This window comes from Aphelocoma coerulescens, chromosome 11, assembly GCF_041296385.1.
Source record: "Aphelocoma coerulescens isolate FSJ_1873_10779 chromosome 11, UR_Acoe_1.0, whole genome shotgun sequence".
Taxonomy (NCBI): domain Eukaryota; kingdom Metazoa; phylum Chordata; class Aves; order Passeriformes; family Corvidae; genus Aphelocoma; species Aphelocoma coerulescens.
This window is the reverse complement of record NC_091025.1, coordinates 19,277,371-19,303,482: the sequence shown is the minus strand read 5'-3', so window position 1 is coordinate 19,303,482 and position 26,112 is coordinate 19,277,371. Positions and strand designations below refer to the sequence as shown.

Below are 26,112 nucleotides of genomic sequence, written 5' to 3'. Positions count from 1 at the left end.
GCTGTGAAGAGATCTATTTACAGTCCACACACTCTGAAGGGGCTCTGTACATGAACTTGGATTTGGGAATTGCATGGTGCAAGCCCTAGGAGGACTTGGAATGGGCACCAGAGGGAGGGAAAGCCAGGGGAATCAGGCACTGTTATGTGGGATTGCACATGGTTTTAGAGGCTTACACAAGGTACAGGAAAAGTACACCTTTATGTTTGACATTCAATTTTTCAAGTTTTATTACATAAAGACAGCTAAGCCCCATTAATTCACTAAGAAATCCTTATTGAAGTGATCAGTTTATGAAAATTATCTTCCTGCCACTGAGTGGAATTAATTGCTAATGAAGGAAAAAAAAGGTGTATCAAGACACAAGACAACATAATATATGAATAATGTGTTTTTGCTGTATTTTGCTAAGTTAAGAAAAATTCAAGTGATACGACCTTACTTACTCCTTAGATATATATATATATAGCCCCAAAATCATTGCTTAGGTTTTAGAATGTATTATTAAAAAATAGCAATTAGTTGAGCAGATAATCTCCTTTTTTTTTTTTTTTTTTTTTTTTTTTGCCAGAGCACTAGGCTCTTAAGTGAAAAACAGGATTACTTGTAAGAAAAATCATAATCCTAGAGCAGCTGTAGCCAGAGATGGGATTAAACAAAATGTCTTAATACTGAAACATGGCATTAGAGGCTGGGGATAAATGCAGACAATTGATGATAAGGCTTGTGTACAAATTGGCTCAGATCATGTCTTGCCTTTGAAGATGAGTCAATCGGAATATTAAAGCTGGTTTACACAGAAAAGATCTGCTCTTTGTGGGTCAAGTCTGTGCTGTGAGGCTCTGACCAGGTGCTGCTGTCACTGACTTTGGGGATCTGACGTGGCAAAGAGGGCTGGGTTTCCCTGTGGCTCTGCTGCCATTTTTCAGCTGGAAAAGTACTAAGTGTCTCTTTCTGTAGAATTGTAGAAAAAAAAAAGCAGATTTAATCAATTCAGATTGGAACCTCATGATGTTCATTGGGGTGGGTAGAGAGGTTTGGGCTCTTGTTTGGAAAAGGTGGGGGTGTAAGGGAGGAGAAATGTAGTGGGGGAGTACATGGAGGGAACAGTTCCTGGTTTGGGAAGGTGGGATGAAGGGATAACAAACTTGAAGCTGAGCAAGCCCAAACTCTCTTCTTCTCAGAAGAGAGGTCTCTCATTCTCTTTTGGCTTCCCACTGCCTGATGTCAGGGCTGGGAAAAGTGTTTCTCTGGATGCCCCCCACTCATTCTGTCCTATTCCTTCCTTTGGCTGCTTCTGTGGAAATATCTGGTGAGAGTTTCATTTTCTCAGTCTCCTTGGTTTGCAGCTTTTTATTACTTAGCAAGAAAAGAGTATCTTGGGTGCAGTGCAATCACATGCACAGCATTCAATAAGAAGCCTTCCGTTTCCTCAAATAAATGAAATATGTGAAAAAAATACTTTTATTTGATATTGAATGAAGCTCCTCCAAGCTGAATCTGAAAATCACAGCTTACTGAAAATGGCACAAAAAAGGCAGTTGTGCTCTCTGGAGGTAAGGGCAAGTGATAGGTGGATCAGCAGAAAAAATCTTTTAAAATGAGTTTATTGGAAGGAATAAGATCTGCTGTTATGATGTTCTCTGTGCTGCAAACCTGCTGCTGCAGCTCGGGCTGTTCCCATTGCAGCAAAGCCTTCTTGAAAGGGCTGGAATAGCTTGCCCACAGAGCTGCATACAGCAGGATCACTGTGATTCAGCTTCCACCAGCATTTTGGGAAAAAAACCATATTCAGGGCCCTATAACCCAGCTTTCAAATCTTCATTTGGTGCTTGCAGTGTGCTGTGATTTAACATTTGTCCAAAGATTGTGATGTGAAACTGTGCTCTCCTAGTGGTGGAGCCTTGTTCAGACCAGAGCTGTGTAGAATTATATATTTATGTATTTATATCTATTCCAGAGGCCTATGGCCATGTGGACTCCTTGCAGACCGTCCTGTGTGGGGGAATGGGCAGCTGAACACCAGTATGGTCAACTCATATTTCTGAGTTCACTGAGAGACTTATTCCTGCAGGATTAAGTAGTTGTGCAGTGCTCAGAGGAGGGCAGGAAAATCACAGGCGGCCTCTGAACCTGCTGGTTGAAATCATCAGAGGTGGGTATAAATTTAAAAAAATATAATCTTAGTTACACAAGAAAAACAGCTGAGTGTTGGTTGTTTGTTGTGGTTTGAAAAAGGGTGATTTGGGCAACTGCACTGAAGGTCTGATGTAAGTGCTCCAAATGGCTAAGATAAACATGATTCTTAGAGGCAGAATCAAAGTAGTGAAAAGGCACTGAAACCTGAATCCCTTGACTAAATGCAAATCTTTTTCCATCCCATATGGAGCCACCTGAGGTATGTTGTTCATATGTTTAGCATCTCATAAAAATAGCACTTATGCTTTGTTTCTCACCAGTGTTTTCTGCATGCAGAAAACTCTTTATGGCTATGCCATGGATTATAAATACCTAAGACAGTAATTTTAACTTTCAGGTGTGTGTGTGACTGCCTTGTTTTAACACTCCTCTGTTACCACTCACCCTTGGTCACAGTGACCTGTGAGGTGCACGTTCCACTCCTGTGTTATGCTGCAGGTCCTCTGTTAATTGCAATGGAATAATGCTGTATATGCCATGCAGAGCTGTAAAAATCTGCAGGGGAGGGTGTCTTACTTACAAGTTTTTGTAGATCTTTTGCAAAATTCTCTTGTGCCTTGAAATGGCTTTAAAATTATGAGTAGTACTAAAACTTTCATCTGTAAAACGAGTAAACATTAGAGAATGCTCCTTATTTGGGATGCTTTGGTGCATGTTAACTAACCCTTGTGGTGTGTCTGTGTGGCTCCTGTGGCACAGGAAGGGGAAGGACCTTTCAGGAGGAAGTCCTACCCAGAACACTTGATGTGAAAAAGCAAAAATTGGCCTGCATGAAGTACCTGAGATGGAAAGGGAAGTCTGTGTCACAGAGAGGGTACAAGCCCTGGGTTGTGCTCTTGCAAACAGATTTTATTAGTGCATGGTGTTTATAAATCACAAATTTCCTCCCAAAATATGTCTACATCAAAGGCAGCCAGCCTGGCATAGTCAGTTTGGTCACCATTTAATGTTCTGCCACACCCCCTTCTCCTGAAAGGCCGTGTGGTGCTTCCACTTCCCTCAGAGGTGACTGATGTGACAGCAGAGGGATCACACACATCCCTGCCCACAGATGGCCTTGCCTGCTGGCCAAGTACTTGTATTAGTGTGCAAAAAATCCAGAAGTGGTGATGAAATCCAAGAATCCCAGTTCTGATTACGGTTAATGCCTAATCACCTATAGGAAGGAATTAATCATGGAAGTTGTTTTACCAGGATTGAAGAGAATCACTTCATTTTTCTAGCTCGCTCAAAGCTCTTCTAGTAAAGGAGGAGATGGGGGCTGGCTGTTCTTTTATGGCCCTTCAGGAAGGGTTTAATGCTTTGCATATCCTCCAACTAGTTCTTCTGCCTGGCTTGGGCAGCAGTTTTGTCAGATCCAGGCAGGCACTGAGAGGCAGATCTGAGGCTGTTCGAGATGTGATTACTCAGTCTGGTGACAAGTGGGCACTGCCAAGTGAACAGAGTGACAAAATGATTTTTTGCCAGTATGCTGCCTGGCATTTCTGACTGCCCAGCACCTATCCCTCTGCCTTCCAGGTGTATTCCTTGGTGCTAGCTCTTTCACACAGTTGAGTTTCGTGGTGGATCCCTGCTAGCCCGGCCTTCTGCTGTTGAGTACTAGGAGGTAGCAGGACTGGCCATGGCCACCTGAGCCTTGTCCTGGCTGCACTGGTCACAAAGGCTGTGGGTTTTGCTGCCCTGGATCCTCACCTGGCTGCAATTGCAGAGCCCATGTCATTCCCAGGCTTGGAAATCCATGGGGAGCAGGGCCCTGCTTGTGTCTGCCCCGTGTCTGCAATGGCAAAATACTCCAGGGGTGGGAGCTCCCCTGACGGTCAGAGCTGGAGGAGACAGCAGTGACATTTGGAAGTTTCAGTGTCCATGTGGATGGCTCGTACCCAGCTGGGTGATACAGAGGAGAGCTTCTTGTTCTCCCCAGCTGAGTTACACATTCACATTATCCATCATGATCCACCCTCCCTCCTGATCCGGCAGGAATTCCTCAGCCAGGAAGGCTGTGCTCCAAGCATGGCAAATCCCAGCTGCACTAAGTGTGGGCAGAGAGCTTCCCCTTGCTGCCCTCGGAGCAAGCCCAGGCTGCCTGCCAGGGGGCCAGGACCTGCTGGCCCGGCTGGAGGCTTCGGGCTGTCCCTTGTGGGTGTCCATGTGCCCGGACAGCAGCTCTGCGGGGAAATCCTCACTGCTGTCAGCTGTTCCTCTGGAGAGGAGACCTGGCAGGGTGGGACCTGGTCAGGGTGGTGGTCACCAGGCCCTGGACACTCTGTGGGGGCAGAGAGGAGTAGAGGGGGCAGGATGGGACCCGTGGGGCAGCAGAGGTGTGAGCTGAGCAGGCTGAGGTGGCTCAGCTGCTGCTGAGCAGTGGGGGAGCTGTGTCCCTCCAGGCTGGCTCTGCTCACAGGGAATTTGCTCCTTGTATACAGCATAACTTTCTGGATCAGAGGGAGAAATCGCTTTCTGTCCTCCCTCTCCTGTTTTTGACCTACAAATTCACCTGCTGCTGTTTCTGTTTCCTCTTTCTCATCCTGCTTGCTGTCCAGGGCTGTTTGGGGCAGATTGCCAGTGGGCACAATCACTTAATCTGTAACCTTTGGCATTACCTTAGCCCAGTGAAATGCCATAAACAGATCTTAAGCTGACCTAGGTGTTTGCTGTTATTCTTTGTGGCTGACCAGCTGGAGTTCATCCTGATGATTTGCAGGTGGATCTGGATCCCAAAGGCAGAGCCTGTTTCTCCCATTGTGCTCTCTCTGCAGAGCTTGGCAGAGCTGCTGGCGGCAGAGTTGGGCAGGAGAGAGGATGGAGGCTGATTAAATTACTGAACTAATGCCTCTTGCAAGGAGTCTTTGACTTGCAGGTAGTTATTAATCTGTAATTGTGTGACAGGTGATTTCTGGGACTACTTCCACCTTTTAGGTGATCACTGGAAGGTTCCTGGTACATTTTTGTTACTGGTTTGTTTCTATGGCTGCTTGGGAAAGTTTTACTGCATGGTTATAAGATAGAAATAATTAAAAATTATGACTAGTGGATAAGGTGTGTGCTTGGAAACAAATGTTCTCATTCAAGGCAAAACAGAACCAAGAGTCACTGAAGATAAAAATTATTTGGTGTTGCTTCAGAAAACTCCATTTAGTAGTTGTAGTTTGGTTTGGAAAGAGAATATTGTAGAGAAGTAGGGTTGGATATCTTCATCACCAAAACCGGGTTGCAGTGCCATGTGACACAGTAGCAGGATTTGGTATGGACTCCTCCTGGCAAACAGGCAAACGTGCCCCAAGGAGGATGGTCTGGACCAAGGTTTGATTAAAGGAGACATCTGGAGCTTGCATCCTTGCCCCAGAGCCCTTCCCTTGCCCTTTATGCCGTTCAGAACTGCTGCCTGAACAAATCACTGCCGTTTCCTTCAGAAATCCAAGCCTTGAAGCGTCCCTGGCTTCCACAAAGGTCTGAGAATTTTTGCGGAGTCGGCGTTAAAGCATGAAACGGTTGGAACGACCTTTGGGGCATTATTAATTGCACTGGCCGTGCTCGGTGGGAGGCGACACACAGGGAAGCAGAGCGGGCATCCGGCAGGAATGCAGCGGGGACCCACTGGGAATCCAGCGGGGATCCAGTGGGAATCCATCGTGGATCTAGAGGGACTCCAGTGGGGATCCATTGGCGATCCAGCAGGGATCCATCGTGGATCCAGTGGGGATCCATTGGGAATCCATAGTGGATCCAGCGGGGATCCATCGTGGATCCAGTGGGACTCCAGTGGGGATCCAGCGGGGATCCATCGTGGACCCAGTGGGACTCCATCAGGGATCCATCAGGAATCCATCGTGGATCCAGCGGGACTCCAGCGGGGATCCATCGGGGATCCAGCGGGACTCCATCGGGAATCCATCGGGGATCCAGCGGGACTCCAGCGGGGATCCATCGGGGATCCAGCGGCAAGCGCCGGGCGCGGCCGTGCCCAGCGCTGCCCTCGGGCACCACCTGGCGGCCGCCGGCCGTCATTTCAGCCCGCGCTGCTGAGGCGGGGCCGGGAAGCGTCCCGGGATAAAGGAATAAAGGGCGGTGTTCTGGGAGCGGAGACACGGGATAAAGGGAATTGTCCCGGGAGCAGAAATAAAGGGATAAAGGGCAGTGTCCCGGAGGTAAGGACACGGGATAAAGGCCAGTGTCCGGGGAGCAGGCATTAAGAATAAAGGGCAGTGTCCCGGTGCTGAGAACAGGGACACGGGGTAGAGGGCAGTGTCCTGGGGCCAAGTGCAGGGACACTGGATAAAGGGAAGTGTCCTGGGGCCAAGTGCAGGGACACTGGATAAAGGGAAGTGTCCCAGTGCTGGCAGCAAGGCTCAAGTTCCCTGTGAAGTGCCAGGGCACCAGCCTGCATTCCACACCTCTGTGCTGTGGGACACACCAAGTGCAGCTCAGGCCTTTGGCATTTTTAGGTTCTTCAGGTTTGCTCTTTCAGGGCAGAGAGGGAAGCCCGGACAGCTGTTGAGAAAAAGCCATTTTTAAATGCTGGAGGTGGGAATCACGTTTCGGGCTCTTTGCAGTGCCCAGGTTCAGAGCAGTTTGTGGTGGCCACGCACTGCCCCTGGGCTCCACCTGCCGTGGGGCTTGCTGGGGCAGAGCAGAGGGGGTTACCTGGGACCCATTTGGGAATGCTCTGGTTTGCAGGAGCATTGCAGGCCAGGCCTTGGGCTCCTGAGGCTGCCACAAGAGCTCCTGGGACCGTTTGCAGCCCAGCGGTTTCTGACTTTCTGGAAAACCTTCCTGGGGTTGTGTTTCCTGGTTGAGTTTGCCTGGGGAGCTCTGTCTTGCTTTGTTCTGGAGACTTCACCCAGAGCACTGGCTTTCATGTGGAGGTTCTTTTTTAATGAGGAATTAAAGAATCGCAGAGATTTCTGATTGATTGTGGCATTGATGAAGGGGTTAACTGGATGAATTAAGAGAGTCCTGAGGGGAAGCAGGTGGGATAGCCCCTCACTGAGGATAAGTGGAAGGAAACGCTGTTTTTCCCTTTTCCTTTAGGTCAGGCAGGAACAAAGTCAGGAAGGTGAGAGAGGTCAGCAAAGATCCGTGTGTGTTTATTGCTCATAAAAGGGTTTTTCTGGTATTGTTTTCTTTTCCTTTTTTTCTGATGCAGACTAAAAGAGTGTCTTTGCTGTTTTGTTTTCTGTCCTGTTTTTTCTACGGCCAAGATTCAGCCTAAATCTTCCTCTGTGATCTGATCAGACTCTTACTCATTTCCTGGTAGGACTTGATGACTTGTGGTACACGAAGATTGAGAAACGGGAAGATTTCAATGGGAAAGATTTCACCTTGGTGATGTCATTCATTCCAGAAAGTTTGTGAAGTGAAACCAACGGAGTTGTATTTCTTACTCTTTCAAACTTAAAACATTTATTTTGAAAAAAAAGGGAGAAAAAAGGGAGAAAACTCAGAAAAGATAGTGATTATTTATTTTTGTCCTAACCCCACCTGAAATACTATGAAAAAAAGTATAACTACAATTTCTAGCCAAATAAGAGAATATAACACAAACACATATTTACTGCCCCCAGAGCATTTCCCCTGCATGTGACCTATCCCTGGGAGTGAAAACATGTAAAATAAACGTACAGAGGTGGATCTGTACCCCGAACTCTGTGCTCCAAAAGCCAGAGAGGCTTTGCAGGCTTTCCACTCCAGTCAGCCCTGGCAGGGTGACAGTCCCTGTGCAGGGCACGTGTCACTGCCAGGCTGGCTGGGCACTCCTGGCGCTGTTCTAAGCCCTTGTTGCTGAAAGGAGAAAAGGGAAGAATGCACTTGTTGAAGAACAAGAGCTCAGAAAGGATTATTTGATTTTCCTGTGGTAACCAATCCTTCAGTTTGCACTGGGTTTGCTGCTGCATTTTTCTCTATGGCGTGTCACTAGCGCTGGACTGCAACAGGATGATAAACCATAGAATTGATCTTTCTTTCACTGACTGGTGTATATTTGCCTTGATAAGGGGACCTTATGTCACCTGCCCTACCTAGGATGTGCCACTGTGTGCCAGGTGTTCCCATTCAAACAGCTTTTCACTCCTGCTTTGGTACATAGCAAGGATTCTCATCACAAGCCATTGTTTCATAAAAAAGTTCTGATGGGGTGGGGCTAAACCTTTATTAAATGGCATGAACTTCTAGATCTGAATGTAATAAAATTACAATTTATGATATATTTTTGGGGATAAGAGGTTAAAATGCTTATTAATTAAATGAATAATGAAAACCTTTGTGAGATTCTCTGCTACAAGTTGCAAGTAGCTGTTTAATCAAATTCTTTCTATGGAAAAATGCATTTCATTACAACATAATTAGCACATCTATTGTGTTTTTAATACAACTTGTGCTAAAGTGTGTTTGATCTGGCGTTTGCTCATGGTAATTAGCAGTGAAGGATTTGAACTTTTTTTCTTTATTCCAGGCTTTGTAAATTATAAGTGCCATATCTGGGGAAAATTGATGTGATTTTTTTTTTTTAAAGTGCTAGAATAATCTTGGGACTATATTGGGGTAGTCATTAGTAGTAGTAAAAAGAGATGGTGAGAAGCTGTGCTAGCTAAAGCTGCAAATTTAGGGGTAATTTTATTTTCTGGCAGAGATGTGTTTTGCTGTGTATGTCCTGTCTCAGTCCTGAGGGAGCTGGAGGGTTTTGTGCTCCGTGTGTCTGGGGGGGCAGGCCAGGGAGGGATGGGTGGCAGGGCTGGGCTGGGCATGGCTTTCAGCCTGGCTTCCCATTTGGGTCCCACTCCCGGATGCCCCTGGGGCTCCCCTGCTCTGGGGCAGTGCTGAGCCAGGGCTGCGACTCTTCTCCAGCTGAGAGGCAGGAAAACAGGGCAGGAGCTCAGGGGTGGTTCAAAGTCCCCCTGATGCCTGGCTGCTGAAATCCCAAACATCTGCTGGGCCATGGGATGGATCCTGCAGCACTGCAGAGCTCCCCAGAGGGTTCAGCCTTCCCAGCTGCATTGCTGGGGCTTTTCTGTCCCTTACCCGGGGCTTTACCAACAGCTGTGCGAGGAGAGGGAAAAAACTGCTTTTACAGAGAGTTCTTTGGTGAGTTGAGGCCTAGTCTGGGTTCACTTAAGAGTGTTTTTATGGCTGAGGTCACAGCGGCACAAAGCCTGATATTGTCTTCTGGGTGGAACTCATTAATGCACAGAAAACCCAAACTTGAGGCTGGCTTTTATGTAGTAAAAAACAACATAATACAGTACAGGAGTATAAAAAGAAACTGTCCAGTGCAAACATCATATACATTGGAAATGGATACAGTGTTCCTTAAAATAACTTTAAAAAATCAGGCTTAAAAACAGCAATTCCAGGTCATACAATCTGGCTGATACCTACCAAAGTACTTGACTTACTGCACTAAATAATTTCATAACTAACATTACCTGCTGATAGCCAATACCACAGGTACTGACAAAATCCTACAACTGTAAGTATTATTAGTTAGCATTCTTTATAATACACAAACATGTGGAACCCCTACAGTACATACTGCTGGCTGGATTAAGCAAAAGAGAGTGAACACATCCAAAATAAAACCAAGGCTGTTATCCCAAAATGTACTTTCTAAAAATAAAGGACGGGATCCAAAGCTGATTTGACCGATGGACAGATTTCTCCTCAGTTTTCCTTTAGTTGCTATTTGAAAAGTTGGGTGATTACACTGTTGATGTTGCATCAGTGTCCAGCCAAGTATTGTGTCGGGCAACTTTTTACAGCAGTGAGGAGTGATGTGAGAGCATTGCTCTTTGCTGCCAAGAAAACATTCTGGGGGAAGGGAGTGTGAATTAGAGATGACATGAACAAGTAAAAAGCAAATTAGTGAGGTTCCACCATACTGGTTTAAGAAAAAAGAGAGAAAAAAAAAAGATTTAGTATTATTTGGTTAGCTACCAGATTTAAATATCAAATCAACTAAACTAATACATACAGCTCCAGCACAGATCCTGCACAGTGGAGGATCTGTGCAGTAGGGCTCTGTTCCTGTTGGAGACAACAGGGCTCTGCACTGCTGGAAGCCAGAGACAGGCCATGGTCCTAAGGGACCCACTTTTCCCAAAATGTACTGGGCCGGGTAACTTCCCATGTGGGAAGTTTCATTCTGGTCATTCTGTGGCTCTTCACCAGGTGGGAAACTGAACACAGTCCCTTACCAGGGACTTGGTGGCTGCAGCTCCAAACCTGCCTTACATTTGTGGTGCTTTTATGCAGCTGAGTGTGTGGGTGTGTAGCATTCTGGTTTGGGAGTCTACAATATTTTCCTAGGTGGAAAATACTCCTTCTACAGTACCTGCTAAGAAAAAAAGCACAACAGTTTCACAGTAATGAGGCCCTTCATTGTTTTGTCCCTGAAAAAATGCTATTGCTTTAATAATGCTGAATAAACCCCTTATTCAACATCTTTAGAAATCTAGAGAGACCTATGTTTCCATCTAGAGAGACTTAATGTTGGAGTCTTAACATTCCCCTGATCTCCACATTTCTTTCCCTGAAGGATATGTTCCATTGAGTAACACTGAGATCCTATTTACAGAGAGAAAAAATAATTTTGCTGCTAGCTAGAGCAAATTCTAGCATGCTAGAAATGTGCCTGAAATCATCATCAGGCTGTTAAAAATGATAGATGAAACCAGATTGTGTGTCTAAAAATCCTGTCTAATTTTATCTTGAGTAACTCCTAGATGTAGTAGAAGGCTATAAAGCAAAAATAATTAATAGAATGGAAAGAAAGAAAAAAATCATGCTTCTTTTTGAAAGTGATGGAATAATTTCTAATATTAAGTGATAGACCATATGTTCCTCCTCTCCTCTACTGGGTAAGCATGAATGTAGAATATCAATAAAGATGTTGCAAGAGGGGCAGGCAAAGCAGCCAGCTGGAGATCCAGGGGGGTTAAAACATCCCTTCTCAATGCCACTTTCCCAGTGGAGGGTGACCTTGGATCATGGGGATGGAAACAGCACAGGAGGAGAGGAATGAGGGTGAAAAAGGGGACAAAACCAGGAAAAGTGGGGAAGATGGAGAGAGGAAGTGTGTCCTGGAAGAGTTGAGCAGGCCCATGAGCAGCAATTTTGGGGGAAAAAATGAATGTTAGCAAGGACGGTAATGCTGGGGGAAGTTAATGAAGATGGTCTCTGCGTGTCTTTTTAACCCTACTGCAGGTTTTTTTCCATGCCTGTTTGAAATCCTACTACGGCTTGCGGGAAGAACTGTGAGTTCCTCTTTGGCCACTGGCAGTCTCTTGGGGTCTATCTGTAGCAGAAGGGAGAAAATTCATGGCTAGATTGAACTTAATACACAAAATCTTCACTTGGTTCTGATCCATAGAGCTCAGCTAGCATCTTGAACCTGGGTCCCCAGTCGTTGAGAAAGTCATAATCAATGTCTGAGTCTGAGGAGCCTGAGCCCAGAGAGCTGAGGGACTCCGCGATGGACTCGGCGCCTTCGTAGCCGTAGATGTGCAGAGTGTCGTAGGGCAGCAAATCCCTGTCGTTGTCAGCCTCATCCTTCTTCACCTCGATCATCATCTCCATCCCCCCAGCTCCAGGGGTGATGTTTCCAGGAGGCTTCTGGACCTGTGCGTACAGGGAGGGAGCGGCTTCCGCCTTCAGGCCGTTCTTGCGGACGGAGTTGAGCACGGACACGTCGTAGCTGGTGGTGTCCATCTCACCACCTCCCTCCTCGTCGTAGGTGACCAGCTGCTCGTGGATCTCTGCCACGTTCCTCCCGAGGCCGCTCAGATCCTTCTTGTGCCTCTTTCTTAGCAGGATCAGCAATGCAATTACTGCAAAGGAAACTTAGATGAGCGCGTGTGAATAGAGAAGTACGACACTAAAACAAATTGAATTTAAAATACATAACACAGTCTGAAGTGTTTTGTTTTTTGTTTTTTTTTTCTGGAGTGTTTTTTAACATATATTTACCAAAAAAATAGTTAAAATTTCTATTTCACTGTATGATTAGTTGAAGGAGTTCAGTCCAGACAGGAATTGTCCACCTGACTCTTGAACTGGAATTACAAGTACAAATGAATGGTGTCACAAGGTCATTGAATCAACTACTGCCTTGAACTGGTAAATCTCTTAATGCCAAGCATCAGATGCTACTTATGTGGTACTTGCAAAGCAGGCCAGTTCTCAGACAAGAAAAAAGTGCTGAGCCCTGTCTGTGATATATTTCAAATACAGCAAACAGGTACTGGCCTGCTGATTTGTTACAGATGTATTTATGTTCTGCTTAAAGGGCTTCCAGACCAGTTCTGCCATAGGAAACAGTAATCCTGTTGTTATTGCCCCAGCCCAAATTGACAGTTTTATAGCTGTGTGTGAGGCTGGTACCTGTAAATCAAGTGTATTATACATGTGTGCAATAACTTCTCCAGGGACTCAGCCTGTCCAGAGGAGTGAGAAGCTGTGCTAACGGGCCAGAGGGGAAGAGCACGTGAGATGAATCAAATAGGTACAGCATTGCTGGCTTTCTGACCTTTTCATAGCTACAAAGCTTTTGTGGATCTCAGCTAAAGAAAGAACACAACAATCCTCACATTGTAGTGCAAAGAACATTCCAAAAGTCAGATACTCACCAATGATTGTGAAGATGCAGACAAAAATTGCCACCAGTGCTTGTATGCTGACGCCGACCTGCTTTGCCCTCTCCTCACAGAAAGTGAAGTTGCCTTTCTCGTTGCACTTGCAGACACTGATGACAAGAGTGTTTGTGCTGGTGAGGTCAGGGTCGCCGTTGTCTGAGATGAGGACAGGCAGGTAGTGGAATTTGGCAAGTTCCCGATTAAACTGCCCGTATTTGACAGTGATGTTAGCAGTGTTATCTGGAAGGAGTAATGACATCCCATTTAGTGATAATCTCTACCAGATTGTCCTCACAGATTTCCTGTCAGTTGGTGCCTCTTCCCCTCAGACAGTGCCAGCCTTTTGGAAACCCAGTGAAACTTCAGTGGCAACAAACACCTTTTTTTTCAGTATGTTAAGCCTTTAAAAATAAAAGAGTTACTTAGCTCAGCTAGACTAACCACAGGTCAGTGCTACAGTTTTTCTTCCCTGAGTGCCAGGGTCCCAGTCTGAGCAGCTGAGGAAAGGCATTGCAGGCATACACTACCATAGTTCTCAGCCAGGGAGAAGTTGCTATCTTCTGTGGCCAGTAGGTATCTGAAGAAACCTCTGGGTGATGTCTCATCCTTGTCAACGGCTGAAATCCTGACAATCACCTACAAGGATGGAAGAGATCACAGTTTTCAATGCACATTGCCTCCAGTGATAAAACCTGTGGAGTGTTCGAGCTGAGCTGTGTGTCCTGTGTAACCCTTCAGTAAAGGGCAGGACACAGGTATCACAGGATGCTCCTCTTAAAATTTTTTCAAGGCAAGCATTTTCTTTGTGGGTCTTCAAAGAGACCAGTTTCACCTCTTCAAATTTTGTGTAATGAAGGCATGAAAAAAGCCTCATGCTCAAAGACATATGGCTTGTGGAAATGTCTAAGATGGTGTCTTCTCAAGTGCTCAGCCTACTTTGAGGTGTGACTGTCATTTGTGGAATGCCATTGAGACTGCCACGCCTGAAGGACATGCTCGGGTTTTGAAATCCTCAACCTGATGTAGATTAGATGTATAAAATATAAAAAATGTGTCTGATTATGTCCCAAAGGTATTTTAAAAATTAAACTAAAGGTGAAATTAACACCTTGTATGTTCTATCAGAGAGTCTAGGCAGTGACAGAATGTCCTGGTTCCAGCTAGGAAAGAGTTAATTTTTTTTTTCAGTAGCTGGGAGGGGGCACAGAGGTTATTCTAGACCACCTCATGTCATTGCTGGGAGAGGAAAGGGACTCTCTTCCTGGGAGAGGGGTTCCTTCTGTTCGAGCAAGTGTAGTGGAGGGAGTGGTGGGATAATGCTGGTGCTGAGCCAGAGGGAGCAGCTTGGGTGGCGTTGCTGCTCCACACTCTCTCTATTTTTTTCTATATTTATTTTTTGTTATTTATATTGTTGCTATTACTGCTCATTTTCTTATCTCATTGCTGTTTCCAGTAAGTTGTTCTTATCTCAGCCCATGATCTTTAGCTTTGGTGCCTCCAGTTCTCCTCTCCATCCTGCTGCAGTGGAAAAGGCGGGGGAGTGAGTGGTGTGTGGTTTGGAGTTCAGTGGGAACACTAAACTGGGGAGTACCATTCCTAAACCATGACACAAAGTATCTTAACTAAACAAATATTACAGTCTGGGCTGAATGCTTGTGGCCAAACAGGTACATCCAAAATACTGACACTATTTGTGCCAAGTACTAACACAATTTGTGTGTGCACATCCGTGCACTCTGTGACCTCAAAATAAAGTTCCATGCTGCAATGTGTCTCTTACAAGTTTGAAATGGTTTCCATCTCAGTATCACATATGAGCATTTGTGTGATGGAACTGAGTTGCTGATTTTTGCTGTGCAAAGCTTGGCTGTCCTTCATGGCTCAACTGTTAATACACAGACGTGAGAGCCTGGGGGGAGAGGAGCAGTGCAGCCCATGTGTGCAAGCAGATAAAAGTCAACATTCCAACAGGGTAATGTCCTTGAGAGATATTCCTGACCACTGATGGTTTGGAAATCAGTGAAATGATCAGGTGCTTTGGCATGAAAACTGAGACTCACTTTTATTAAAAGACATCTTTCGCTTGAGCTTGCAAGCAGTAATTCAGGTCTCAGGGAAAAACTCTCCCTGTCTCACCTTTCCTGGTGCAGCATTTTCACACACTCGGGGTTCCTCGGGAGAAACAAGTTCTGGAGCATTATCATTTACGTCATCAACTATGACGTGAACGTGGGCATGTGACTCTCTGTCGGAAAGACGGCCTGGAATGACAAGAAGGGTACAAGTCTCACAAGTCTGGAGTCCCAGTGCTGGCTTCCCACACTTTGTGCCCACTTCTGTGCCTCCCACATGAGGGAGAATTTCTAGCTCCATCATAATTTAAACTTTTCCTCTGAGATTAAGTTACTTTCCTAAAATCTCTCCTAATGGGTAAATCATCAAGGGTCTTTGAGGAATAAAATGACAGTAGCTTATGGCTTCCTGATTCTTCCCACTGCACGGTGATGGATTGAGCATTGTTCTCTGGCACTAAAGCACCATGGACAGAACAGGCCATGTCTGTATTATTAAATATCAAACCAAGTGGGGACTGGCTTTGCCCCACTCCCTGGAGCTGAGCAAAGCCAGGGGCCAAATCTTAAAAAGATCTTTGACCTATTTGTAGGGATTTGTTTGATTTGGAAGATGATTATGCAAACCTTGAAGCACCCCCTTCATTCAGGAGGAACAGCCTGTCAGGTTGTGCCTTTCATTTTTGATAAGCTGCGGCCCTGCTGGAAAAGTGTACCCAGATTTCTTTCAAACTGGGAAATGGGTGGCACTCACCATCTTCAAGGATCTCCACAGCTGCTACAGTGATGTTGTATGAGGAGCTGAATTCTCTGTCCAGAGGCTTGGGAAGCTGAATAACTCCATTATTGGATACCCTGACGTAGTCTCCATTAGGGCTAGCTCTACGCTGAATATATCTGTTTTTTTGTTTAAAACAAGATATGTCAATGCAAGGCTGGTAATGCTGTGTTTCACATCATTTCTTCTCAGAGGAAGGTCAGAGAGTTCTTGTGTGACAAATTACATTAATATCTTGACCAGGAGGGCTGAGAAGTTTTCCCTAAAACTATGCAAGCTGTGAGACTGAAATACACCCATCGGAGGAGTTTCCAGATTATTGTACTTTGCTCTTTCAGAAGTCTATTTCCTTCTCTAAGCACATGCTTGGGAGAGCTCTTACAATAAAAAATATAACAATAAATTATAGCCATGTAAAAATATCCAGGATTATATTTTTTCCCTAAATATGAAAATGTTTTATCAGTAACTCCATGTGGTAATTACATGGGTAAATGTAATTTATGGTCAGCTTTTGGTGAGCATATATATCCGTGGCTGCAGGGCTGAAAAATCAGCTTGGATTTTTTTGTTTTGTTTGGCATGCAGATTCTGAAAAATAGGGCCAAAGTCTTGATTCTTTGTCAAATTCTTGGTGTCATTAATGAATTCTGCACTTTTAAACAGAATTGCTGAAGCCGGTGTTGTCTTACCTGATTTTCCGTTTAGCAGCATCAGGATCCTCTGCATGAACTGAACCAAGTGTTTTTACTTCTGCATGGTTTTCCCTCACTTTAAATTCATATGGGAGTTTAGTAAAGACAGGAGGCTCATCCACATCAGTGACTTCGATGGTGACTCTGGAGATGCTCCGGGGGTTGCCGGGTTTGAAATGGCGAAGGTTAACGGTGGGGTCTGTTGCTTCAATGCTAAACCTGTATTCTGCTACTGCTTCGAAGTCCAGGGGCTAAAACAAAAGACAGTTACAGATATTCTTCCATTGGTGATGTCTAAGCAAACTTTCCATTGGCTCTCTGTGTGGATTTAAGATCTGTGCTCTATTTCATGCTTGGCAATGTTACCAAATTGCATCTTGGCTGGACCCGTAGGGGAGCATTTCCCAGCTGAACTTCTCTGTCACAGTGTGGCTCAAACTACCTCTGGTGTGGAACAGATTTATCCAGTAGTATAAGTTCAGCAAGTAACTCTTGGGTTTAATAATTTTCTTTTTATAATGCTGTAACTACCAAAATTTGGTTAGCTCCTGTCCCCCAAAGGCTGGGGAAGAGAATCTCCTGGCTAAGCTTGGTGTTCTGAAGGCATTCAAGGCAGATTGCAGATCTGCACTGACTGACAGCTGGGGCATTTAGTGATGAATGACATCCTCTTCCCTGTTTTTCCCCTTGCCTGAGATTATAAAAGGAATAACACAATGGGAGGAAGGCCAGGAGCTTGGGCAGTAAGAAATGCACCTTTCAAAGTTTCCTCTGTTCTACCACCTGAGATTCTAAAAGCACTGAGATACACAGCAGTTATGGTGACTCTTGTTTTTCTCTTGAGTAGATGCTGCAAAGGGAAGTGATGAGATGTATCCAGCAGCTGACATTTTATCTCACATGGCTGCATATTTAAAATTACGACGTGCACGGCCAAAATCACATTGCAAAACAGGGTGGTGAACTTTGCCCACTAAGTGTTGAAGGAAGAGCTGGATCCAAATCACTCAGGGAGTGTGTGTGGGGTCTGTGACTGCTCCTCCTCTGGGCAGGCACTCCCCAGGTCCTGGGAAGACCAGGGGAAGAGCTGCACCGGGTGAAGGAAACCTGCTCATACCCAGTGTGACCACAGCGAAGGATTTTACTGCCTTGAAATACCTGGTACTGTTTTTCCTGAAAGTTTTCTCTTCTTAATGACATTTCTAGTCTTAGCAGCTACAGAGAGACATTTGGAAGGGAAAAACACATTCCTGTCAATCTGAGGATTACAGGAGCTGATTCATAGTCCTCTCTCCTCTTTTTCTTTTAACAGCAAGTCAATGAAATCAATGAAGTCTTGGTTTGGCAATGCTCTGCAGCAGTCCCTTGGTACAAATCAAGTGGGTTTGAGAATTTAAAAAGAACAGAGAATCAAACCCTAATAAAGGCTTTGGAGAGACTTAAAGACTTACAAGAAATGAGTGGGGAAGCTCTGAAAACACCCTGGGGAAGGTAAGGGAGCTGTGGCTCGGACTGGAGCAAATGCCAAACTGCAAAGGGGTTTTAGAAAAGAGGTCGGGTGGACTCATTCACATTTTCTACTTTGGTTTCACGTGGGCTGCAGAAGGGAAGGATTCTTTGACTTGGCCAGTGGGTTCAACTCTTAAATCACTGCCTCTTTGAAGCATCTAACCACTTGAAGTTTGCGAGGAACCCATAGTGCGTAACCTGAATATCTGACACAGCCCCTGCTGCACTCTGCAGTAATTCTGGAGTTTTTCAGGTCTAGAGGTTGAAAAGGACTAGAAATCACCAGCTCTTCTTCTCCCAGAGCTTGGAGAGCTGGTGTTCAGGATCAGTATATTTCATGCTGACTTTCATGCATTTCCATTTTTTCCTGCTGCTAGTCCTAAACCAAAAGCACTACATTACACATGGAAAACCACAATAATCATCTTTGTTACAGGGAAAAGTACCTTCTTTGGCCTAATGATTCCTTCATTTGTGTATGGATTTGCTACAATGTCAAAGGTGTCCCTGAACTCTCCTTGGATAAAGCTGTATCTTGTATTTCTGTGTTGTGGTTCATCAATATCTTCTACTTTGACTCTGCCAACTTCTCCTCCCACTGAAATGTTTTCAGGAACTTTAAAGTGAAAAGATGCTGTTAAAAAAAAAGAAAAAGACATAAGGGGTGTGTACATGGAAGTTAGAACTTAGTTTAAAATGGTCTTACTTGATAGATGCACAGAGAAATATTTCATTGAGAATTCAGCATTGCATATCTCTAAGACATATAAAAGTATAAATAATACCCCAAATTGTCAAGATCTTTAGCAAAATGATGAAATCAATATCGATTTTTGTTTTCTGCTCTAGGTGTGCATCGCCCAGGAAAAGTGGCTGTGGCTGAAGCACGGAAGAACATGAACATGTAAAGTTCTTTTGGCTGCTTTAAAGGAAAGGTGAGTTGTGCTGGACTGTGACCTAAACTCGTTGTGGTTGTGTCAGCCCCTGGTTTCCAAGAGGTTCAGAGCCCGTGTGACACTCACGGTGTTTGAACACTGGGAAGTTGTCGTTGATGTCGGACAGAGTGATGATCACTGTGGCTGTGCTGGAATCCCCAGAAAACCCCGGAGCATCTTTGGCTTGAACAACAATCTCGTATGTTGATTTAGTCTCTCTGTCCAAATTAGGCTCTTTTGTATAAATCACTCCTGTGAAAAAATAACACGGAATACAATTAGATTTCGCAGCACATCCAACATCTCTTCAATTTTGACAGCGGATTTTTATCTTATGCCACACCTTCAGCTTTAAGTAGCAATTTTGCAGGGGTGTTTTTCAAGAAATGTTAGAAATTTTTCCGCATGATGGAATATTTAGGAGAATTATTGCAGAATATTCCTTTCAACAGATCTTTAACCTCTTTACCTGCGTTCTTTGGTCTAGCAGACTAGTGTGGTTACAAGAGATACTGACATTGGTTTTAAAACTGGGCAAAATTTAATTTAGAAAGTTTAGGAAAGCAAATGATTATTGATTATTGAATGCTACTTCAGAATCTGTGTATTCCCTTTTCCTGTTTGGTCACAGGAACAGTATCTATGCTGAATTGAAAACATGAACTCATCTTTGCTCCTGGTCAATCTCTCCGTAAGTGGGGAAAAAATGACCTTTTATCTTCTCATATTCATGGCAGTTGATTTCCTGATTTTATTAGTTCATTTCCAGATGGGGACAGTGGCACTGTGGAGTGTGAATGCAAAACCTTTCTAAATCATATTTAAAATTATATTTTTGAATTATTATTCCTCTTTTCCAGAATGAAAAAGGCTTAAAACTGCGTTTTCTTCAAAGGGTAGGGTAAGAACAAAGTGTAAGGACATTTGTGTGTCTGACTTACCAGAGTCATCAATGGTGAAATATTCGCCTCCTTTAGTGACTTGGTAGGTCACTGTGGCATGACCTGACACTGTTGGGTCATCAGCATCCACAGCTGTCACTTTGGTGACTGAGGTTCCTAGAAAAGGATTTTCAAGCTGCATATTTAGTATAAATTCTGCTTTTTAACCCCGGCCATGAAGGGAGATGAGTGAGGGAGGACATACCTACTGGTGACATTTCTGGGACAGATCCATTGAACACCTTTTGTACAAACACAGGGGCATTGTCGTTGATATCATACACCTTGATGATGAATTTGGAGGGGCGTTCCAGTGACCTGTTGTTTGTTCTGTCAATAATGAGGGCTGTCAGCTCATACTCTGCCTTCTTCTCCCTGTCCAGCCTCTCAAAGGCGTAGACGTCCCCACTGGTCTCCTCCACCTTGAAAATGGTGTTGGCATATTCACCCTCTATGATGTACTTGGCGTTGTTGTTCCTTACACTGGATGTGATCTGGAAGGAAAGTGTAATTCAGAGAGATAAGGGAAGGGCTTGGCAGCTCGATGCAGCAGTTTCTCCCAGAGGATTCATACAGTCAGGAATTCTTCATCCCATTGGGAACCAGAGCAGCCCTCAGGACTTTTGCTGTCAGCTGGGGCATCACTGAACAGCACCACAGCAGCATCTGGGGTTATAGGATGGCACTTGCATTCACACTGAAACTTGCTGGCTTATATAGCTTTTTTTTTAAAATAATATCTCATATTTCCTAAAGATATAAATTGTTCATGCAGCCAACACTTTCAGATAATTAACTTCATTATGTCTAAAATAATGTGAGCCACTGTTCAGTTTGAGTTGCTCTTGTTTGCAACTTTCTGAACCTGCCAGGGGTTTTTGCTCAGTTCCACAGGATTACAGGAACAAATCTGTATTCACAGCTCCTGACACTATTCAGCATTAGCCTCTATTCCTTAGCACTTAGCAGAATTCCTGCCATAGCTCAGTCACATGCAATCTTTTAATAGGCAGTCTTCAGCCTCATGGACTGACAGGAAGGTTACATTTCCACCCCATAGATTTTAAAATTTAAGGTTATATGCAATGAGAAAAGGATGGGCTAAGAGGAATGAACAATAATCTGTTTTAAAATATAATTTAATCCAATTATAAATGCTTTTGCACACTACTTGATCTGCAGATAATGTGATGATGCTTCCCTTTCTATACCCTCACACATCCAGGGACACTGAGAGATGGTTTAAACCACAATTTTCCATGCACTATATCAGCATTCTTATTTCAGCCAGCTAATTATCAAGGATTGCTGGGTTTGACCAAATATTTCTAGCCTTTTGTTACCAATGTTATCATAAATGTCACCTGTTGTGTATTCAGGATTTGATTTATCCTGTAGCTGTCATTTACTGTTGAGCCTTGTTATAATTTCGGTTTTCTCTTTTGAAATGTGTCATTAATATTTCCACCCCTCACTCTTCAATCATGCTTCTGGCTGCTGGGGCTGCTGGAGAGCAGTTCACAACTCTGGAGATGTCACATGAGAAATAACCTCACCCCTGTCTCAAGGATGGGCTAGTCGGTGCCTTCTTTCTCAGTTTTTATGTACCTGTTCAGTGTAAAAAGTATAAACTTCTCAGAATGCCTTTCCTGGTGCTGAGGATGAGCACACAAAGGAAAGCAGCAAGGTGGTGCACGATAAAATCTGAATGTGTCAGCACGTTCCTGCAGCTGTCACTCAGCCCTGCCATGCTGCTGCTGGGGCCTTTCTGTAAAGGGTTTATCAAGGGCTCAGTGCTGCAGATGCACCGAGCAGCCACCGCAGGAGCAATCAGGAGATTGTTGAAACACCCCGGAGTTGTACAAAGGGAATTAATCTTATTTAGGACAGCTCCAGGAATAGAAGCTGCTCCTCAGTCTGGGGCTGAATTGGTCTGAAATGAAACAGAGATGCCCTGTGGTAGCTGAGAGGACCCTGTGGCCTCTTTGCTTTCTCTGTGGTGCTTTCTGGCAGCCAAGAGCAGCCAGCAAGGCCTGTTTGACTTTGCTGAGACAGCCTTGACAGATGTGAGTGTTGTACGGGGCAGGAAAACGTTCAGCTGCATTTATCTGCAAAGTGTCACAGTGCATCACTTTGAAAGACTAGATTGGGAGAACTTTTCCTGGGTGATATGCAGTTAATAACAGGCTTTTATGAGCACTGCCCTGAAGAAAATGAGTTTGCAAGCAGGTCAGTGCTTGTTAGTATTTTTAAAAATGATTTGCTTTTGCTTTGTGCAACAATATTTTTGATTGTGTAACAGTATTTCGAAACATAGCACTCGTGTTTGGTGTCCAAGCTGAGAGATGGAACTGTGTGTTTTTCAATACCTGCATTTTATTTGCTGATCTCTGAGATTTCTGAAAGAATCTGGTGCTGCCAGAAAAATACTGACATGTATCAGGCACCAGACTTCCTTCCTAATCATGCACCTGCAGGTAGCATGGCTGTTCCCACATTGTGGCATCTCCAGACCTGCCATTCCCTTAAATTTATTTGTATTCTTCAAAGGAATTAAAATCCCTTTGATAATGTTTTTCATTTACTCTTTGCCCACATTTTGAAGATTTTTAACATGTTAATATGTAGGTATTAAGTCCCATTTCTATTTCCTTTTCATCTCTCCTGCCCGGACTGCAAACAAATAACGTTTTTCAAGATTCTTGTTTGCTATTTTCAGTCACTCATTGCTCACAGGCTGCTGCTTACCTTGCCAACATGGTGTGGCAAAGGTGTATCAATCTCTTCCTTGATGTGCATTTGGTTCCATATCCAGTCTCTCTTCTGGCGCTTGTGGCTGACATCGTTTGAACAAAGGTTTTGGGTTGATTTCTGGCTTCCTCCATCAGCAAATGCTGGAGCCAGGAACAATGAGAAAAGTAGAATAAAGTGGCTCATCTTCTTCTGTAGCCTGGAAAGTAATACAGAAATGCAAAAATATAAATAACAGAATCAGATTAAGCAGAGGGAGCACACATAGAGGTGCAAATGGACATTCCTTCTGTAGGGAAGTTTGATCGCTTTGTTTCTTTTCATTTGCCTCAGCATCAAAATTTGAAGGCTTCTTCCTTCTGTGAAGCAGTTTTAGCTGGATGACAACTGTAAAAACCAACACAAAGTATTTCAATTCAATAAAAAGTGAGTTTTGAATGTTGGTATGAAGGCCAGCATCCCCCTGAGTGACTGTCATTGCCCTGAGGAGCAGACTCAGAGCCGAGGTCCCCCTTGCGCACAGGGACAGGGCAGCCCCTGGCACCATGGCTGAGCTTGAGTTAACTCCACTTGAAATGAAACATTCAGGCTTGAGAAACCCAAATGCAGTGTTTTGACATGCCCCAACACAAAATATGCTGTAGTCAATATCTTCATATGGAAAATATTGATGTAGAATAAAATCTAGTGTTGTTTTTTGGGGTTTTTTTTGGTGGAGAAAGTGATTCGTGTGAAATTTTCAATCAATTCCAAGTACAATACAGCAAATTATCTTTCCTTAAGAGCTCATCTATTGATTCAACTCCTTGTCTTCTGAAACTTTTGGAGACTCACATAAAGTTCCTTTATCCCCTGTTCTCAGGCTTTAACATCTGCAAAATGATAATTTGTGAAATGATTTTCAGGTGAAACTGTATTTTTGCATCCTGTATTAATATTAGCAAACTTTAGGCCTGACTTTCCTATCAGAGGAGTTATTTTAATGTGTCAAAGCTGATTCATTTTCTTCCTAAATTTCCCGTTCCCAATATAAAGGATTGTCAGGGAACTTTAACACTCAAGTAATCAGACTTCAAATTGCACATAAATGACTTTCCATTAGCTTTTAGGAGCTGTCAGCATGCACATCAAAAATAAACCTGTTAATTGTGATGAGAAGTTGGCATCACACAGGTTGCTAGATGTGAGATTAAATTAATATTTTCATCAGGAAGGTGCTGAGACATTTCCAAAATTACTCTTTGGTAACCAAGCAATCAGTATTATCCGGTGGTGCAGCATCATTGTCAGTAAAAAAGATTTTATTTACCATGAAATGTTGCTTTCCTCTACTGTTCTCTCTCCCACATTGTTGTACATAAACTGAGGAACATTCCTCCTTTGTGGCTGTGTAGGAAGTGACCGAATAAGGTGGATTTGAAGTTGCTTTTTAATAGATAAGCTGTATTTAATACAGTTTTCTGGATTCAAACAAAGCTTTTTGATTTAGCTACTTTTTTCTATTCTATGCACTTAGCTTGACTCTGAATATTTTTAGAAAAATGAGTATGATTTAGCTGTTTTTCTATGCTTTATTTGTGATGATGAATGTTTTATAACTGGAAACTGGAAGGCAGTGATATGATTCTGTTGTGATTGCCTAGGTCTGACTTTTATTGTAAAACTACAAAACATGATAACCAAAGGAAGCCAGTTGGACAATGCCAACCAGCACAGGCTGTGGTTCTGCCAAAGAACAGACTGGAGTGTTGAAAGTCCTTTTCTCTTGTTGCTGTGCTGAGTGGAGCTCTCCTGTAGTGCTGAGCTGCTGCTTGGAAGTTTTAAACCAGAAAGTGCTGACTGAATTATTTAGATATATGTGCATTTCAGCTGAAACTTTAGCTACCCCTTTCACTCAGCGTGTCCATCTTTGGCTTTGTAGCTTTTAAAGAGTCTTCAATTCCTTTAACTCCTCATTAATGGATTCCTTGTTCATATTTGCCCAGCCTCCCTGGTAAGTGAAGGGTTCGTTTGGCAGTAGTTTGGAGGGCCTTGGCTGCCTCTGGCACTGCAGATCAAACCCAGATGGAGGTGGGAGAGCCTCTTGCAAAAACTGACTTCTGCTTCACCTCTGGCATCTTTCAAACTGCTCATTTTGGGAAAATGACAGTGCACACTGGAGCTCCCTCTTCTCCAGGGACATGGGAGGTGCCTTGCCCCGTAGGACAGGCTGACCCCGGGGACACTTCCTCCATGGCACCATGGCACCATGGCACCACCTTTTCCATTTGGCAGCTGGCAGCCTTTGCTGAGCCTGTCACTGAATTCCTCCCAGTGTTGAGGAATGCTCTTCCCTGGCAGCACGTAGGGAGCGGGGCCCTGCGGAGCAGTGGCGGGATAAGGGCTCTGTCCTGGTGGGAAGGCCGCGTTCCGGGGATGCCGCGTTCCAGGGTCGTCAGCCCTTGACAAGCTGTACTAAATGCTCTCTCTTTTCTGGCCATGACAGTTCTCCTTCCCAGCAGTTCTCACTTGAAGTGCCAGAGGCAGCAGCAGAAGGGGTCATTCCCATGCCTGAGCAGGAGAAGGCATTCCCACGGAGCCACAAGCGAGAACGCTTCTGAGGGATAACAGGGGATTACTTACAGGTAGGGATCAGCTTTTGCTTTCTTCCTGTAGGGATCAGCTTTTCCTCTCTTCCTGTGTCTGCTGGGACAGCCAGGACTGAGGGGAGGGAATCAGGTGCATCCCTTCAAGCAGTGACCCCCCCCAGGCTTCCAGCACAGCTTTGGAATGCACGTGGGTCTCCTGGATGCTGCCACGAGTCCCTGCCCTGCTCTGCCCTCACAGCAGCCCCCAGTTATCCCTCTGTCTCTGCCTGATTAGCCCAACAGTTCCAGCTTCTTTCAACCTAATCAGGGACCATAAATGTTCCTGAAAGCTAGCAGGAAATGGTTTATTCAAGCAGCTGAGTTTCTGTCTCTGCTCTTAAATTTTCTTCCAGCAAATGATGGGTTTTCCCACCCATATTATTCATTTTATGTGTTGAATTATTTTAGCAAATAACTCTTGGTCTGCAGGGTACTGTAGACAGTTAACTGAGAAATTCTGGTATTCAAAATGATTTATGTGACACATGACTCACATAGTGCAGTTTCTTCTTCCAGACTGGGAGTAATTATTAAAAAAATGTCAGGGGGAGATACAGACAATACTGTACTAATTAAAAGTTTGCTTTTACAGGTTTTTGGCAAGTAATCAACTGTAAAGGTGATGAACAGCTGATGTAAATACAGTCTCCATGTAATGAAACCACATTGGATGAAATATTCTTATGAACATTTATGGTTTTTCGTTTTTTTTTCTGGTATTTGCCTCTCACCTAGTTTGCTTCTCGCTCTAAAAGTGTATATTAATGCTTATGCAAGGGTAGTTCAGTTGGCAAAGAAATTTGTTCTATGCTTATGTGTTAAACAAAGGTTAAACCAGGCTTCTGTACAGAGATTTTAGGAAATGAGGGATGCTTGCCTCTGAAATGATGTAATTTTCTGGTCGATCATACTAAAACCTTATGCTTAACTTTGAGAATTTTTCAGCATCCAAAAAACCCAAATAGTGGTGGAGTGGTGATAAT

At 44.1% G+C, this 26,112-nt stretch overlaps 1 protein-coding gene across 2 annotated transcripts in view; it reads right to left on the bottom strand.

The window, feature by feature from the left end:
• Positions 1–9,393: 9,393 nt before the first annotated feature.
• CDH5 (cadherin 5) overlaps positions 9,394–26,112 on the bottom strand; it is a 29,799-nt gene continuing 13,080 nt past the window's right edge. For both annotated transcript variants that reach the window (XM_069026663.1, XM_069026664.1), the window contains exons 2-12: positions 22,500–22,701; positions 19,957–20,245; positions 19,752–19,868; positions 18,898–19,062; positions 18,322–18,509; positions 16,364–16,617; positions 15,648–15,790; positions 14,958–15,082; positions 13,349–13,457; positions 12,816–13,061; positions 9,394–12,017 (exon numbers count right to left, since the gene is read on the bottom strand). In XM_069026663.1, the coding sequence (XP_068882764.1) occupies positions 11,524–12,017; positions 12,816–13,061; positions 13,349–13,457; positions 14,958–15,082; positions 15,648–15,790; positions 16,364–16,617; positions 18,322–18,509; positions 18,898–19,062; positions 19,752–19,868; positions 19,957–20,245; positions 22,500–22,688 (2,319 nt within the window). In that variant the 5' untranslated portion in view covers positions 22,689–22,701 and the 3' untranslated portion in view covers positions 9,394–11,523. The remainder of the gene's footprint in view (positions 12,018–12,815; positions 13,062–13,348; positions 13,458–14,957; positions 15,083–15,647; positions 15,791–16,363; positions 16,618–18,321; positions 18,510–18,897; positions 19,063–19,751; positions 19,869–19,956; positions 20,246–22,499; positions 22,702–26,112) is intronic.